The sequence below is a fragment of the Centruroides sculpturatus genome, unplaced genomic scaffold (genome assembly GCF_000671375.1).
Source record: "Centruroides sculpturatus isolate CEXI.00-Female unplaced genomic scaffold, Cexi_2.0 scaffold765, whole genome shotgun sequence".
Classification (NCBI taxonomy): Eukaryota; Metazoa; Arthropoda; class Arachnida; order Scorpiones; family Buthidae; genus Centruroides; species Centruroides sculpturatus.
The window spans coordinates 73,991-90,494 of record NW_019384996.1 but is presented as its reverse complement, the minus strand read 5'-3'; the positions used below and the strand labels follow the sequence as shown (position 1 = coordinate 90,494).

At 25.2% G+C, this 16,504-nt stretch overlaps 1 protein-coding gene across 2 annotated transcripts in view; it reads left to right on the top strand.

Moving 5' to 3' along the window:
• The first annotated feature begins 1,190 nt into the window (after positions 1 to 1,190).
• The window catches only part of LOC111633126 (thrombospondin type-1 domain-containing protein 4-like), an 88,427-nt gene continuing 73,113 nt past the window's right edge, over positions 1,191 to 16,504 (top strand). Inside the window, exons 1-4 of one of the 2 annotated variants that reach the window (XM_023377657.1) lie at positions 1,191 to 1,333; positions 1,458 to 1,542; positions 11,729 to 11,828; positions 12,111 to 12,241. In XM_023377657.1, coding sequence (XP_023233425.1) covers positions 1,206 to 1,333; positions 1,458 to 1,542; positions 11,729 to 11,828; positions 12,111 to 12,241 — 444 coding nt within the window. In that variant the 5' untranslated portion in view covers positions 1,191 to 1,205. Of the gene's footprint in view, positions 1,334 to 1,457; positions 1,543 to 11,728; positions 11,829 to 12,110; positions 12,242 to 16,504 lie in introns of those variants that run through there. The other variant, XM_023377658.1, reaches the window with a different exon arrangement.

The following is a 16,504-nucleotide window of genomic DNA, read 5'->3' as shown; positions in this document are numbered from 1 at the left end:
TGAGATGTTATCAAAAAATAACTTTTATATTATTAATTATTGTAAAGAGGTAAAAAGCTTAATTTTGAGAATAGATATGCGTTTTAAAAATATTGTAAATGCCTATAACGAGTAAAATCTGACTCCACTCATATATGACACGTGACTTTCTCTGGCTCCCCCTTGACCTTTAACCAATAAAATTTAATAGCATTATGTCCCATATATAGAAATAACTGTCAAGTTTCAAAATTTTATGGGGGTTCCTTGAGTGTCAAAATGTCGAGGAATGAAAAAAATAAAAAACAACCGAGGTAGGTTGAAAATTTGACCGATCACCATACTTACGTTATTATTCTATAACAGCTGGTAAAGTAAAGCAATATTTCTAAAAATTCACATTTTATGACAAACTAATTTAATAATTTTATATTAATTTATACTTTACAAACTTAAATAAATACTTTAAATATGGAAACTTTAATATAAATTCAATTTTAATACTTAAACATTGAAGATTTTGTTTAATATGAGATCGTAATATAATTTAGACAACAACTAATTTATTATTCACGCAGTTTATCATTACAAATTATTTAGCACATACCATCCCTTAGTCCTATAGTCTATTTCCTGAATGAGGTTCAAAATTTCCTTCCTTCCCCCTCAGTTTAAGTAGATCGCATTGGATGAAAGGCCATATAATAGGCAAACACAATGTAAGACTATAAAAGTCATTTTGTTTATAGTCTTCTTTAATCAGATGATATACAACCATTGTTGCAGTGTCCAATTACTCGATTAACCACTTACTGTGACTCAACGGCATCTCCGTTATTTTATTTCTGGGCAATTAGGATTCCCACAGGAAAACATCTGTAACTGAAAAAATACACTTTAATTGATTGATTGAAATGCTTTAATTAGATGTACGAAATGTTTAACTTAATTAATTAAAATATTTTAATTCGATTTTATTAAAATTCTATTAAGAATTAACATTAACATTTCGAGAACATTTTATTTTTTATCCGTTTATCCTTGTATTAATTTGTGAAGTGAAGTTGTTTCACAGATTATACCATATGGTCTTTTTGAAAATCATATAAACAACCTCCTATAATATTTAATTGTTGTTTTTAATTTAATATTAAACTTGAAATTTCTGTCATATTTGTCAGAGTTTGTATATTTTTTTGTCTTAGATAAAAGATACGAAATTGGCAATGGATTCAAGATCGCGGGTACACGGTTCTTGGGGTGCTTGGAGTTCTTGGTCTTCTTGTTCTAGAAGTTGTGGAAGAGGTATATCTATGCAGAGCAGAGAATGCATTCGTGAAACAAGACGATGGAAGTAAGTCGATATAAGCTATAATGAAGAAATATCTTAAATAATCATTAGCATTGTTTTGTAGTAACTGCGTTTAACCGAATTTATGTATTATATTTTTATTATTTCATTTATTTAATTTTTTTAGAACAAGCCAAGTAAAGACTACAAAGAGCCATTCGCTTGGACGTTGTCTTGGAATTTATAAAAGATTTATAATATGCAATGAAAAAGTAATTGTTTTGATATTTTAGAACATATATTTAAATAGATTTAATGCAAAAATATAAACGTTATTTTACTATTTCTTATACAAATATAATATATAATGATGTATTATATGCAATAGAACCCCGACTATCCGAGGTGATATGGATACATACAGATATGCTCTGGATAATGGGGAATCTCGGATAATCGGGGTTCTTTTGAATTATATATTTTATGAAATTAAGAAAATGCTTGTATTTAAGACATAATTATAATGATTTTCAAAGAAGTTTCATATTTTTAAGTATTTTAACTGATTTGGAAATTCGACTATATTTTAATTATAAAAATTAATTTTAGAAATTACTGTAACATAAGCCTATTATTAGAGAATAAGAAATAATTTAATATTCAAAGAGTCCAGAAGTATTTTGTATGTAAAAGTTTAAGGCTGATTTTCGTGAAATGCAACGTCGTGCGATTGGTATTAAAACTTCAAAATATCAAAATTAAAATTAAAACGAAGATATATCGTTTATATTCCATCTATATTTTTTCTTCCTATTACTGTGCTGAAAAACTAATATAATAAAGGTAATGAAGATAAATCACGAAAGGATGATCTATCGGCTAGGAAACAGCAATGAATAAAATATGCTACCATTAATATCTAGACACCTGCTGATCTACAAACAGTTTTATTAACGTACGTTAAAACCTTTAGCCTCTATACAGCATCTGCTTTCTATGGAAGGCCCTCAACCAGTTTTTGTATACATCTTCCGAAATTTTCTTGCATTCGTCCTTCAAAACAGTGATCAATTCAGCTTTGTCATTTAAGTAATCTCTTCTCTCACGTACTTGACGACCAGTTCATCGTAAAGATTCTCCAAGAGATTAAATCTTAAACTTTTATAAATTCATTTCCCTTCAGTATTTTAAGCTTGTCCATATTCTTGTTAAACAGTACAGTACTCCGTATTGTATGGAGTATTGTATTGGAGCAATATCCAAATCTTAGTTTTAATATTGTCCAGTTTATCTAACAGATGACTGTCCGATTGTTTGAACCTCTGTAAAGTTCAGACAAAAATTCAAAGACAAACTATGAAGAATAGCACCGGATAATAATGGTCTCAGAATATTAATAGTTGGATAGTTTATATAAATAAAAATTTAGTAACGAGTAGCGTAACTTTCCCGGTGAAAAACACTAACGAGTAAGATATATTAGTACAAAATTAAAATTGTCTGTGACGCCATCTGTTATGAGATTTCGTTAAAAAATAACTTTTATATTATTAATTATTATAAAATGTCAAAAAGCTTAATTTTGAGGGTAGCGATGAGTTTATAAATAAAAATTGTACATGATAATAACGAATAAAATCTTAAGTCCGACCCAACTCGAGATATGACTCAAGACCATATGTATATCCCATCCCTTGACCTTTAACTATGCTACCATGCCAAATTTCGTTTCTAAATCCGAGTGATTGCCCCATTCTGAGATGTTAAATGAAATAGATGTCAACAGACACACGCATCCACGGAATTTTTTCCGATTTTTTGATTTTTTGGGTTCATAGATCTCAAAACGTGGATATTTGTAAAAAAGTCGAAGTGTCAAATTTGACACGATTCCAATACTTTCCCGTATTATATACATAAAAAGCCCCAAGTAAACAAGCATACCAAGTTCCGGAGCCCTTTCATAAATCGAGAACTCGTAAGTACTGTTTCCATTATTTCTTACAATCGAAATTTGTACTTTGTCCTCACATAATCTACCTCAGCCACCGTACCACGTTCCCAAATAATATTAATAGCTAAAAAACACATATTTACCCATCAACCGATTATTCTAAATAAAATAAAATAAATGAAAATGCCGTTACAATTATTCTCCGATATAAAGGAGCTAATACGAAATGGAAGAAGCAAATGTGTAAGTTATCGAACACTTCTCTATTTAATAGTAATAATCTAAGATTAGTTAAGAAATAAATGAGCTGAAAAGAACTAAAATAGGGTAAAAAAAAAGTTGTTTTTTTAATTAATAAAATTGTAATTATCGAATTGATTGATTGAAATGCTTTAATTAGATGTACGAAATGTTTAACTTAATTAATTAAAATATTTTAATTCGATTTTATTAAAATTCTATTAAGAATNAAAAATAACTGTGGTGAAAGGAGCAATTAAAGAAATAAAAAAAAAATTATTTCCTTTGACAAACTTCTTTAAAAAAAAGAGCAGTCAGCAAAAATTACCTAAAAAACTAATGTAATTCTATCCTAATAGCAATTTTAAAAAATAATGAGACTATTTAACAAAATTATCGAAGAAAAAAAAAGTTGTTTTTTTTAATTCGTTTAATTAATTCTGATATTCAGTTGTATCGTAATAGCAATTTTAAAAAATAATGAGACTATTTAACAAAATTATAGGGTAAAAAAAAAGTTGTTTTTTTAATTAATAAAATTGTAATTATCGCTAGAATGATATGTAATGTAGAGATAATTAAATAAACTGAACAATAGTGTTAAAACAAATAGTACTGCCCTTCAATTGTGAATGAAAACGGGAATTTATGAGCCATTTAATCGCAGACCACGAGAATTTCAGTTTAGTCGTACTCGTTGTATCTAATTTTTGTAAACTGAGTACTCGTAAATCAGTATTACACAATTGTACAGTACATTTTATAATCAGAAGAAATTATTTTAAAGATTTTCTTTATTTAACATCATTTTCATTAAATACTTTGCAATTCTTCTACTGATTTGATGTTTTTATTCACTCCAATTATTTTCCACTTAGAATTTAACACTTCAAATCAGTTAATTATTAAGATAACCATATGTATACACTTGTATTAATAGAATTATAATTTATATCGCGTACATTTTTGGCTAAAATGTAAAGTTTTAGAATTTTATATGCATATATTTTTAATTTTATAATATTATTTTGATTCAGCATGAAAAAATTTACAATAAAATTCTGTAAATTTACGTATAAGTTAAGTATTTAAATATCAGTTAAAATGACATTTATTTAAACTGCTAGATAATTTTTAAACGTATTTTTAAACCAAAATCTTCGGAAAAATTTAAATAAATTAGAAATATTACAAATACAATACTAAATTAAATAGTGCTGTATTTTACTATTTAATATTTTATATTATTAAAACAACGTCGAAGAATTTAATCTTTGGATACACATTCGAAAATTATAGGCCTATAATCTTTATTGTGAAAGCAATATTTATTTTCTTTCTCTAACATATTACAATAGAGGCAAATTCTTATAGTACTGTCCATCTTACAAATACTAATGGCACATTTACATCAACCATTTTTCTAGCATTACTTTTGCAGCATTTCTTTCGTATAAATTTCATACTTCATTATAGTAAAAAAAGGATAAAACAACCTCCTATTTTCATGTTTAAATTTATCTTTATTATTTCTGAGACGATTGAAGATAGATTTAACATTATATTTTTTTGAATAATTTTTTAAACTTTCCTTTTAACAATATATTTTTAAATTTTCAACTACACGGTATTTTTCCTTACGCTGCTTTCGTTCGTTTATTGTCTTTGCTCCTTGCAGATGTTTTCTTTAAAATCCTATATGTAAGTTAGATGGATACGTTGGATAACCTAATTCGGTCACTGTTAAACAAATGAAGACTTAGAGAGTTAACCTAGAAATAACCAAAAATTTATACTATGAGAAAACTCAAATTGAAATTTAATGATAATCTTGTCCTAAATCTATGCATAAAATCACAATAAAATTCTTTCCTTATCAAATTTTATTTATATTAAAGTTTATATTTTCTTGTTTTTTCGTATACTTTAATTATTAAATTTTTAAAATTTATAATACTTTACTATGTGTATGACTCGCCCATAATGGACAAGTCTGAAATTTCTTTTCTTTATCATGCAGAAAATTAAATACACGAGTATGGAATTAATAAATATCTTTAATACTTCTATATAATTATAACTTGATCTAAGAGATGATTTTAAATTCATAGCTTTCATTAATTAATTTACGAAACAGCAAGTTGAAAATTCATTATGTAAATGGAATTAAACTTCGCTTTACTGCACGTAAAAACTTCGAAAATGTTTACAAGATTTGACAGTTTTATTATCAGAATTTCTTGTTTAAAACACAGGATTACATCTTATAACACTGTGTTAATAATCGGAACAGGTATGAACGATAGAATAATAAATATAAGATTTTTTGTCGAATTAGTGTTCAGTAATACTACTAAAAAGTAAATAGTTTACAATTTTTCTATTTTTATCGAAGTATGCATTTTTTTTAGTTTCGTCTTTTCCATGTTATTACACGTGTTAAGGAGCAATTGTAGTAGAAAGGTAGGAAACTACTTTTCTACTACTGTTCACTTATTATTTTAGATTAAATTAGTTGATTGGAGACAATACAAATAAATAAAATAAAAACAAAATAAGAATTCAAAGTATTGGCATCAGATAATACTAATCAACATCGTCATTAAGCGTACACATGAATCCTAATTCGTACAAGTTTTAAAATATAGAATACTTATAATGACAATGCAGAGCAATTAAATAGTTATTGTTTACTAAGAAAGAAAAACATCCAATTAAGGTAGACTCGAGATTATATAAGTTATCAATATAAAGTTCAAGATCCTTATAGAGTAGGATCGATTATAAATTACTTTATAAATATACAAAATATCAAAATAAAATTAAGTTTTACTAAGTCTATGAAAGAAATAATAGTTTTAGAAATTATCTAGGAAATAAATAAAATGCTCCCCGAATTATCTATTTACTAAACATGAAAATTAAGTAAATGAAACAATTTACTTAATTTCAACATAACTTCTAAAGTATTTTCTTCCGGATATTTTCCGAAACCTTCTACATCTGCTTCTTAAACAAATAAAATAGTTTCTAGGCTATTTATTTATATCTTAGACATTTCCTAGAACATATTTTTCTTGAAAGAAGTCTCCTGGATTCCCCCCGAGAAGCGAGCGATAAACATATGCTATAGAATAAAATACCATTCTTGAATAGAATTGAAAAAGAAAAAAAAGAAAATAAGAAGTTAGATCTTGCGCAGCGAATAAAAAAAAAAGTTTGTACTTGGAAAATTTTGGGAGGAAAAAATGCAGATACGCGGCTACCATTAATTGTAGTCTAACTATAAAATAATCGCAGATTTCATGCAAAAGGCGGGGAAATTCTACGCCTCGTAATAAGCATAAAATCGGTGGGTCGCGCGACATATATATGATTTACTGGATATCTTGTTCGCACCTAGCACAGACAACACGTCATTCTGTATAACTTATGTATTTTGGCATGGAACTTTGATGTCGCTCGCTAGCAGAATACACTCTGACAACAGCCATATGGAAGCCAGTTAAATTTTCATTTATTCTCTTATTTACATTACTTTTCTTTTGTTGCCATAGAAATTGCACCTTTTTAAAAATAAAAATTTGAATAATTTTACTATATACTGTCTATATTCTACTGTCACCAATTGAATAAAATTACAGAATTTTTTAAGAGCTCCTCTTTTGTTTGTCAAGTTGTTTTCGCTTTTTTATCGATGATTTATGGATTATTTCGATTTATTTTGTAATTATATGAAATTGAAAATAATATACAAAAAATATATAAATATTTTTGTAATGAAGGACGTAAACTTATCGATTTTAGATATAAAAATTATTTTAGTTATTTTTATTTAATTTTAACTAACGTACTTACAATGTTACAATGATATTAATTAAGTAATTTGAATTTAAAAATTCAAATTGCTACGATTATTTTATATTATCATTACTGTTTAAAAATGACTAACTATTATACATTTATTCATGGAAATTAAATAGAAATAAACATTATATTTAAAATATTTTTTATAATTACTTCAAATTATTTCAATTTTTAAAGAATGAGTTTATTATTTATTCGTAAAAATTGAAATTAATTCAGAAAAATTTAGTGCATAAAATAGAAATTTTGTTCAAAAAGAACAAAAATTTATTTTTATTCCTATATGCAGTATAATATTTGACTTTATACCCTGAAAATTGTAAAGATTATACAGTATTTGGTAATAAAATTTGAAAGCAAAATTGTAAAATCATGTATTTAACATAAAAATTTGTATAAAATAAAAAGACAAAAAATAAATTTGAAGTAATAATATATAAATCTATGAATATACAGTATAATAAATCTGTATGTCTTGGCGAATAATTAAAAAAAAGTAAGTTTTTAATCCTAAAACTAGGCCATCTGCGTTATTTGCATTTTAATTTCTACCCAAAATCTCTCTCTCTAAACAAATTATTAAATATCCCCTTAATAATTTTTGCGTAGAATTCTGTATACAATTAAAATATGAATTAATTGAGTCGAAAGATAATTCTTTACAATATCATTAATTATATAAATATAATTGTATTTAAAATCACTTAAGATGAAATATATTTGTATGTGGCAGCACATATAGAATAATGTGTTTTTAACATTATGTCAAATATTGTTTTATATCGTTTTATGAAGGAATGTTAGTCTGAACAATATTGAGATAAAATTTAATGTATCTAAATGGATACTTGCATTTAAAAGTTATTTCGTTTCTTAATATGCTGATAACGACTTTTAATATATGTATAAGTTAAATTAAAAGTATAGAGTATATATTTTTTTAAAGTGATTCCCGCACTGGCCCCATTCTTCCACCTCTCCAGCTGGCTTCCTACAACATATCTGGTCAAAGAGGGGATAGGTGGGGGAAGCTCCCTGCCCTGTAGTGGGAAGTGATGGACTAGTAACAACAACATTTAGTCTACCACAATAATGTTTGAAGGGAGCTTTTTCTGTTTGATGGCTGTCCCTAAACTAAAAAGGAGTATTTTTTGGAAATATTACTACAAAAATAAACGATACGTTTAATTTTATAGAGTAATTTAAGTAACTTGTTTATAAAGAAACTGTTAAATTTAATTACTTTTAAAGTTATCCCTTGTAAAATTGTTAATAAAATAGCTTTGTTTATAATATTAATGTATAAATATCAAGTTATTTTGAAATATTTAATTATGTAATGTATAAAATACTTAAAATAACGAAGACATTTGTTAATATATTTTTATAACCTATTCCTTTATATAACTCGATTTATATTACGATTGAGGGAATTACTACGAAGTGCAAGATTTAAATATTAACGTTTTTCACTACGCTGTATATAAAAAGTGTGTTTATATTGACCGGGGATCTAGAGTGACTTTTTAACATATGTCAATGTGTCATTCGTATCCTATTACACGAACTCGTGATATGAAAAAATATCTGCAAGTGGAAAAAGTGCAAGTCAGATTTAATTTGTGAAGTGCTGCAATTTGGCTCGTTTCAATCTTTATGCCTTTTCTTAAAATTTGTTATAAAATATTTTTCTTTAACTCTACGACATAATTTCAATCTAAATTCGCTAGTGATGTATGTATACGTAATCATTAAATTTATAAAATTTGTTTTTTGTTATATGATAGGTTGTATTATAATGTTTTGGCTTGAATTTTTTCGAACGGTTTAATAATGAGAAAAACTAACATAAAGATAATAAATTAATCAAACAGCATTGATTTATGAGAATGTATGTAAATTTGAAACCATTTAAATTCTGTTTAATCAACTTTTGTCGCTGCATAAATTATAAAGACTTAGTTATTTTAAACTTTTTTTGTTCAATTTATGACTATAATTTATTATCTTCCTTTATGATTTAATGATGTTTTGATTTTTAAAATATTTCTTATTTAATGTACATTAATTTTGAAGCAAATTTACATATTTTTATAACCGAAAAAATAATAATTTTAAGAAGTCTTTAACAAATCTAAAAAAATTAATAAATTTGTTAATAAATTTAAAAAATCTTTGATACAATTAATGGAACGTAAAAAATGGAGTTGAATTTTTTCAACTTTATCGATATTAATCATATTTTTTATAATTTTTATTATAAAATTAATGAGAAGCAATTTTAATTATTCTCTTATGGATCTGAAGGGGCCCATAGCCCGAATCCATTAATATTCCGTTGACAGTTTGATGCTCCTTTTTATCTTGTGAGAGATATTAAAAGACATCCGAAAACAATTATTCCTTCTAATGGCAATTGCTAACAGTTAGACATTTCGAGAATATTTCTTTTTAAATGTGTTTGATTTAATTTTCCTTTTATATCAAGAGCCATTTTCTGTCCAGGGTCTAAAGCTTTTTCAAATTTATAATGCCAAATTAACTTTTCTTATCGAAAAATATAACTTTATCGATCAGTATTCTTGGCAGATATCCTATAAAGTCGAATTTACAAGTCAAACTTGTCTCTTTTATATAGCTTTAATTATAACAGCAATAAAAATACTACCATAATTAAATTGTCATTGTAGAAACTGTATTAATGCAATTAAAAAAGGAAATAAAATATTGCATAAATAATTTTGTTTAATATAAAAAAAGTACTTAAAAGTTAAAAAGCCATTATTGTTATACGTTCAAAAACTATCTTCTCTCAGTTAATGAGAGTTAATATTTATTAATGAAATTAAATTATTTATATAGTTTCCCTTCGAGTGTTATATCGAAAAATTACAAAGTTTAAACTTTTATATTTTTAATAATTTTGTACTGATGTAAAAATATTTCTTTTTTATTAAATTATAAATGAATATTATTTGATAATTGCCTCACATAAAAATCACTTGTAACTACAAATTTTGATAGTTTCCATTAAAATAATTTTTAAAAAATACATAAATTAATCATAAATATTGAAAATAATCATTAAAGATAAAGTTCTTTGTATTTAAAATGTTGATTATTTAATGAAATAAGTAAAAGAATCACTTTTACATTGAAAGCAATCATTTTCAATGTAAGATTTCTGTGTATCTTCTCAAATATGAGAAAATTCTTGTATATATTTTCTAGAATATATTAAAATTATATAAGTATAATTAGCATTTCATTTCGTTCTCGCTACGTAATTGATCTCTACATGTATATGAGTGTTCGCACAATATACATATGTAACTTAATTAATATCCACACACACCATTAAATTTTGAAAATGCAATATAAAATACATAATTAAATGATCAAAAACATATCATTATGTTAAATTTCATTCATAATTATAATTAAAATTTAGTTAAGTATATAAGAATTATTCTAATTGATGGACTTTGTGTTTACAATAAATAAAATTCATTTTGAATTTATTCAAAGTTTTGTATTATTTACAGTAGAACGTGATTATAATAATTAAATGTTTCTTGAAGATACTTAAAAGTTGAAATTAGCAACACAAATATTACATAAAACTAAAGCACAAAACAACAACAAATTACATAATAATTAGAGCTTCAAACGAATTTAATGATAGCTTATATTTATATATTTCATTCAATAAAAAATAAAAGCTCCGTAAGGGGCCGTCCATTAATTACGTGTAGGGTTTGAGGGGGAAGGGGTTCGAGGCATGTTTACGTGAACGTTTTTTGGTATTGGTGGAAAATTAATTTTTCTTACAAGCCTTTTTACTAGTCACATGAATATATTCTCATGGAATATTTGCAGAACTTTTTAAAGTAATTTCTTTAATTTCAGGGATCCAAGAACTATTGTACACGCGTAATTGGAAGGAAATATATTTGCCGAAAGTGCATCATTGTACATAAATAAGGAGTGGGGTTAAAAGTGGTTCAAAAACTATACACATGACCCCTAATATAACAATTGTAAATTAATTAAACGCATCGAGATTTAATAAATAATAATAAAAATCTGTACAATTAATTTATATTTGATATTTGTATTGTTAATTACAACGAAACTTGATCGTTATTACTAATTTTTCTCTATTACCAAGAACATTCTCGATTTATTCTCAACAGATGGCAGCAGCTTATAGTTATATAACAAACTAGTGTTATTTTCAAAGAAAGAGGGAAAAAAATGTTTTAAAATTAAATTTATCAAGTTTTAATTTAATAGTTTATACTTATTACATTTCTTTAACTCTTAATGAATATTATGTATCAAAATTTTTATCATTTTTTTTCCCGGTGTGTAAAAGTATATTTAACATTTTCCAGCCTTGTCCCAACAACGAAGATAAACGAGTAACTCAGTGTGCTTCTTTGAATTCAAAAAGTTTTCGAGGAAATAAGTACCTATGGGAACCATATTTTAGAGGTGATTTATTTTACAACACTTGTAATATATAATATTTTATGAATTTAAAATTCAAAACATTTTCTTGAAAATTATTAAACTACTGTATTCGGTTTCTAAACATATATATTTTTTTCTTTTTTTTGTATTTTAATATAAGACATTTTTAATTACTTCAAATACAAATTAAAGGTAGAAAATATACAATATATTAATAATTTTATATTTCTTTAGGAATATAAAATAAATTATAATTTAAATAATTCGAGAAAAAAGTAATTTTAACAGCGATTTTACATTTAGATATAGAAGATTGCGAATTAAATTGTCGTCCTGTGGGATTAAAGTTTTTCGTCAATTTGGCCAGAGTGGTGGAAGATGGAACGTCTTGTGGCGTCGATGGAGAAAAAGTGTGCATTTCTGGACAATGTAAGGTATAGAGACGTATTCCTAGATTATGAATTATTCTCCATTTTTAATATTTTATATTATTATAATTGAAAAAAGCTAATAATAATTTTGAATTAACTTTGTGTTATGATATTATAACAATTACCGTAATAAACTTATGAAAGATTCGTGTTTAAAATAAAGCTAATAAATTATTTCGCGGAATAATAATTTTTATATTGAAATAGCGATTAAATTTGTATTGATATAAGTTCGTAAGATATCAAATATTTGTAAAATGGGCATAAAATGATCATAATATTATAGATTGAAGTATTTTATATAAAAGTTTATATTGCCCAAATATTAAAATCGACCCGATATCATTCACTATTTTAATTGTTTAAAGCATATTTAATGTTCCGGCAACTGCTCTTACGCTAGATGTTTACTGTTAATGATCTTCGATCGAAGCCCCACGGGTCCGATTAAGAACACACACAAGTTCTATGGCATTACTTGATACCCATGATATGGTCGTTAAACACCAAACGTAATTAAAACTCTATTCATTAATGGTTGACCCATTTTATAATTTATATTTTGTAAATTAATTAATTAATATTTATCAAAAGTTGAGAAATAGAAACTGACAGTTTATATTTCTAATCTTTCTATAAATGTTATTCGTCTATTTTCTTACTTGTCAGGATATTTACAAATATATTTAATACAGTTTTTAGTAATGGTGACAAAATTTAAATATATTATCATAATATTTCCCGTATATTATTTGAAAATGTATTAATTTAATTTTTTCGCTTTTAAATAAATATGTTACAAGTATTAAACAAATTCTGATTTATGCTTACATGAATTAAAGACGGTGAAAAATATTGTTTAGAATATATACTTTTATCATAATGATACGAATAACTTATTAGAATATTATTTATACACATTTAATCGATACTTTCTTATAATTCTAATAAACTCTTGAAGATAAAGTAATATGACTTTTGGCTTCTTCGAGAGACAAAAGCCATTAGTTGATTCAAGTTTCAGAGACCAATAAATCTATAAATCAAGATTTACAGTAATAATAATGAATGTACCGTAATAGTAAATTGGATATTCAAAGGGGGGATTTATAAAATAATTTTTCGTTTTATAAATTTATGGCTTAACGAAATTCGTTTTATCTGAAAATTATTTTCCTACTCGAATCTTATTTATGAGCATACAATTGCATTCGTGAAATGGCTAAAGAGCTTGCTTGTTGTGCATTGTTGTTCTATCGTTTCACCACAGTCTTAACTTGAACTGAAACGAACCGATGAGTCAGTTGTCCTTGAGGGCAAGTAACTTTATTCGAGTGCAAACTGACAAGATGCTGACAAATTCTGATGTATGTGCTGCTTAACTTTAGAATAGAGTACTCCATTTTTTATTATTTGGGCTATAAATAGGATAACGTGGATTTGAAGTAGTCGTTTTCTCTCACATGTTTCACTCTAAACAATAAATAAATAAATGTTAAAATTATAAATAAAGTAAGGAAATGTTTGCTAACGAATGGGGGAAAATGCTACTTTGTGTCAACTAACATTTCAAGAAGAATTCTTAAAACCGAAATTTATTTTTATTTGGTTGTAGAAATGTATATTTTAGTATATGTTAAAGAAATTTACTACCTAAAATTCAATATACAAATCGCAAATTCATTTCTTCTTTATTACGTTTTTATCTCTAATAGGCAGTTTTGTAATAAAATGTAATAGAAGATGTTAAAAAATTTCGGGGGAAGAATTTAGAATTTATTTAAACTGTTATAATTTTGATTTTTTTATTTTAAATTTGTATAAACTTTCACATAAACTATTTATAAACATATTCCTTATGAATATACATTCTTTTGTGAACAGTGACAATTTGTTCTTGAAATTGAACGTGATTTATTACTAATAGATCCATAATATTTCATAGACTGAAATGAATTTTCCATCTTATTTATTGATAAAATATCTATAAATATTTTCCTATATTTTGTTTTAAAATTATTTATTACTGTGAATTTTTGTAAACTTTCCATTATCATTTTTCAAAAGTTAGTAATTAGCTTTAGTGTTAAAGATAATTAGAGACAATATATATTTTTGTATATTTTCTTTACGGTAAGCTTATATAATAGAACGTGTAAGGTTGAGCTTTTTAAGTTAAAAAAAAAAAATAAACGCCAAGAAAAATATTTATAGGCTGATGGCAATTAACTTAGTTATTGATATCATGTTAAATGATACTAGAAAACATTCTCACCGGAAATAGCAAATGCAAAAGGCAAATTGATATTTAATAGGATGACTCATCAACGGCACGTGTTCTCATTCAGCACCATGCTGTGAACTTTCAGAGAAATTTTTCTCACAATTACTTGACGAAACTTTTACAAAATCGACGCAAAAAATAATAAAAAACTACTCTTTTGCATTCAATTTTCAATAACTTCGAAAGAGTTCTGTAAGAATTTTATTAAATAACACATAATAATTTTAATAAAATCAATTATATATTAGAAAATAAAAGCACTTCTAATATTGTGTACTATATTTACTAGGATATTTAAAAAATGATTATAGCAAAAGAAACAAGATGATATTTTTTCTAATAAAAATATATTAAAACAATATAGTATAAATATCGTTTTACTTAATTTTTGTTTGTACAGCGAAGAGTCAGCAAGCGATACCCAATGATAATATCTCGAGTGCTATCTTCTTAAGCATGTTCTAAGAAAATTGTTAGTCCCAAGTGACTAAAATTTCGCATTTTTCTGAACATATATTTCCTGCAGATAATTAATAAACTTACTTTCGATAATTATCGAATGTCAGAACTTAGCGGTCATTTTTATGCTTACAAATTGAAGTTGATTTATGATCATTCGAAAATTTGACACATTCGCTCCGTGTTTTGCAACACGATAGGCTACTGACATTGATATAATTTTTTACTTTAATAAGTTCTTATCAAATATAAATAATGAGTAAAATAAGTAGATGCGACTCGCATGACGATTTCTTATAAGCATATAGAATCGAAAAGTCTTCTTACAAGAAATAGTGTGTCTAATACGTTCATACGTGTCAAATGTACAAATCCTTTAGTTTTAGACGGACCGACAATGAGATTTATTGAAATATCCTTTACTAGTCATTTGACACTAGAACCGAAAATGGGCTCTGGAATACAGCAGAACTAATGATGTTTGAAACAGATATTGATTGCCAATTTGGCAAATGTGGTCGTTACCTTGGATCTTGGTCGAAATGTATCGATGGCAATTACAACGGTCCCGAATGGACAGATTTATATTATTCAATGGTTCCTATTCACTATATTACTGTATTGTGCGAAATAATTTCCTATAAACAATTTAAGTGAATTTATGTTAATATTATTAAATTAATACTTTAATTTCAGTTACTTTTTCAAAAGGTATTCAACTAACTACATTCATTTGCTTTAATAATAAAACACGATTTTAAACAAAAGAGCATTTTGTTTTATTTAAAACTATATTTTATTATAAATATAATTAAGTTCTGGAATAAATATCTTTATATCATTGCAAATAATATTAAGAGTGATTTATATAAACCACAAATTGTTATTGTGATTCGTTTAAAATTGTTAACTTGTGATGCTTGTAAGTGATTTTTCCTTGGGGAGAAAATTTAACAATTTAGATTGACAGTGAATAATTTATTTATTTAGATCAATTTTAGAAGAATTTGATTCCATTGAGACTCATAAACGTGCGAAGAAGACTTTGTTAACTTAATTCTTATTTTTTTAAAATATAAAACATAAATAAAGAAGAACTGAAATAACAAAAGAACAAACAATAATCGTTTTTTTTTTCCTTAAAAATTAAATATCAACTACTGTTAAAAATAAAATAATTAACCGAAAAATTAAATAAAAAAATGATACAAAAACTATTTGATTTTTTGCCCTAAATATGTTTTTATAAAAATAATTTTAATATTAATTATATAGGCCTATATATTTTACTGAGTTTAAATTAATACTTATAAAAATATCTTAATACTTTGCATTACTTAAAATTGTTGTTATTAACTTATAAAATTTAATGTTGAGTTAAAATCTTCTGTAAATATGTATATACTTTTAAAAAATATTTTAAAATGTTTTTAAAATATAATAAAATCAGATTTTAGTTTTTTTTTAATATCAAAATTTTAGGTCTGCGTAAACAATAGAACAATAATTCAAATCAGGATCAT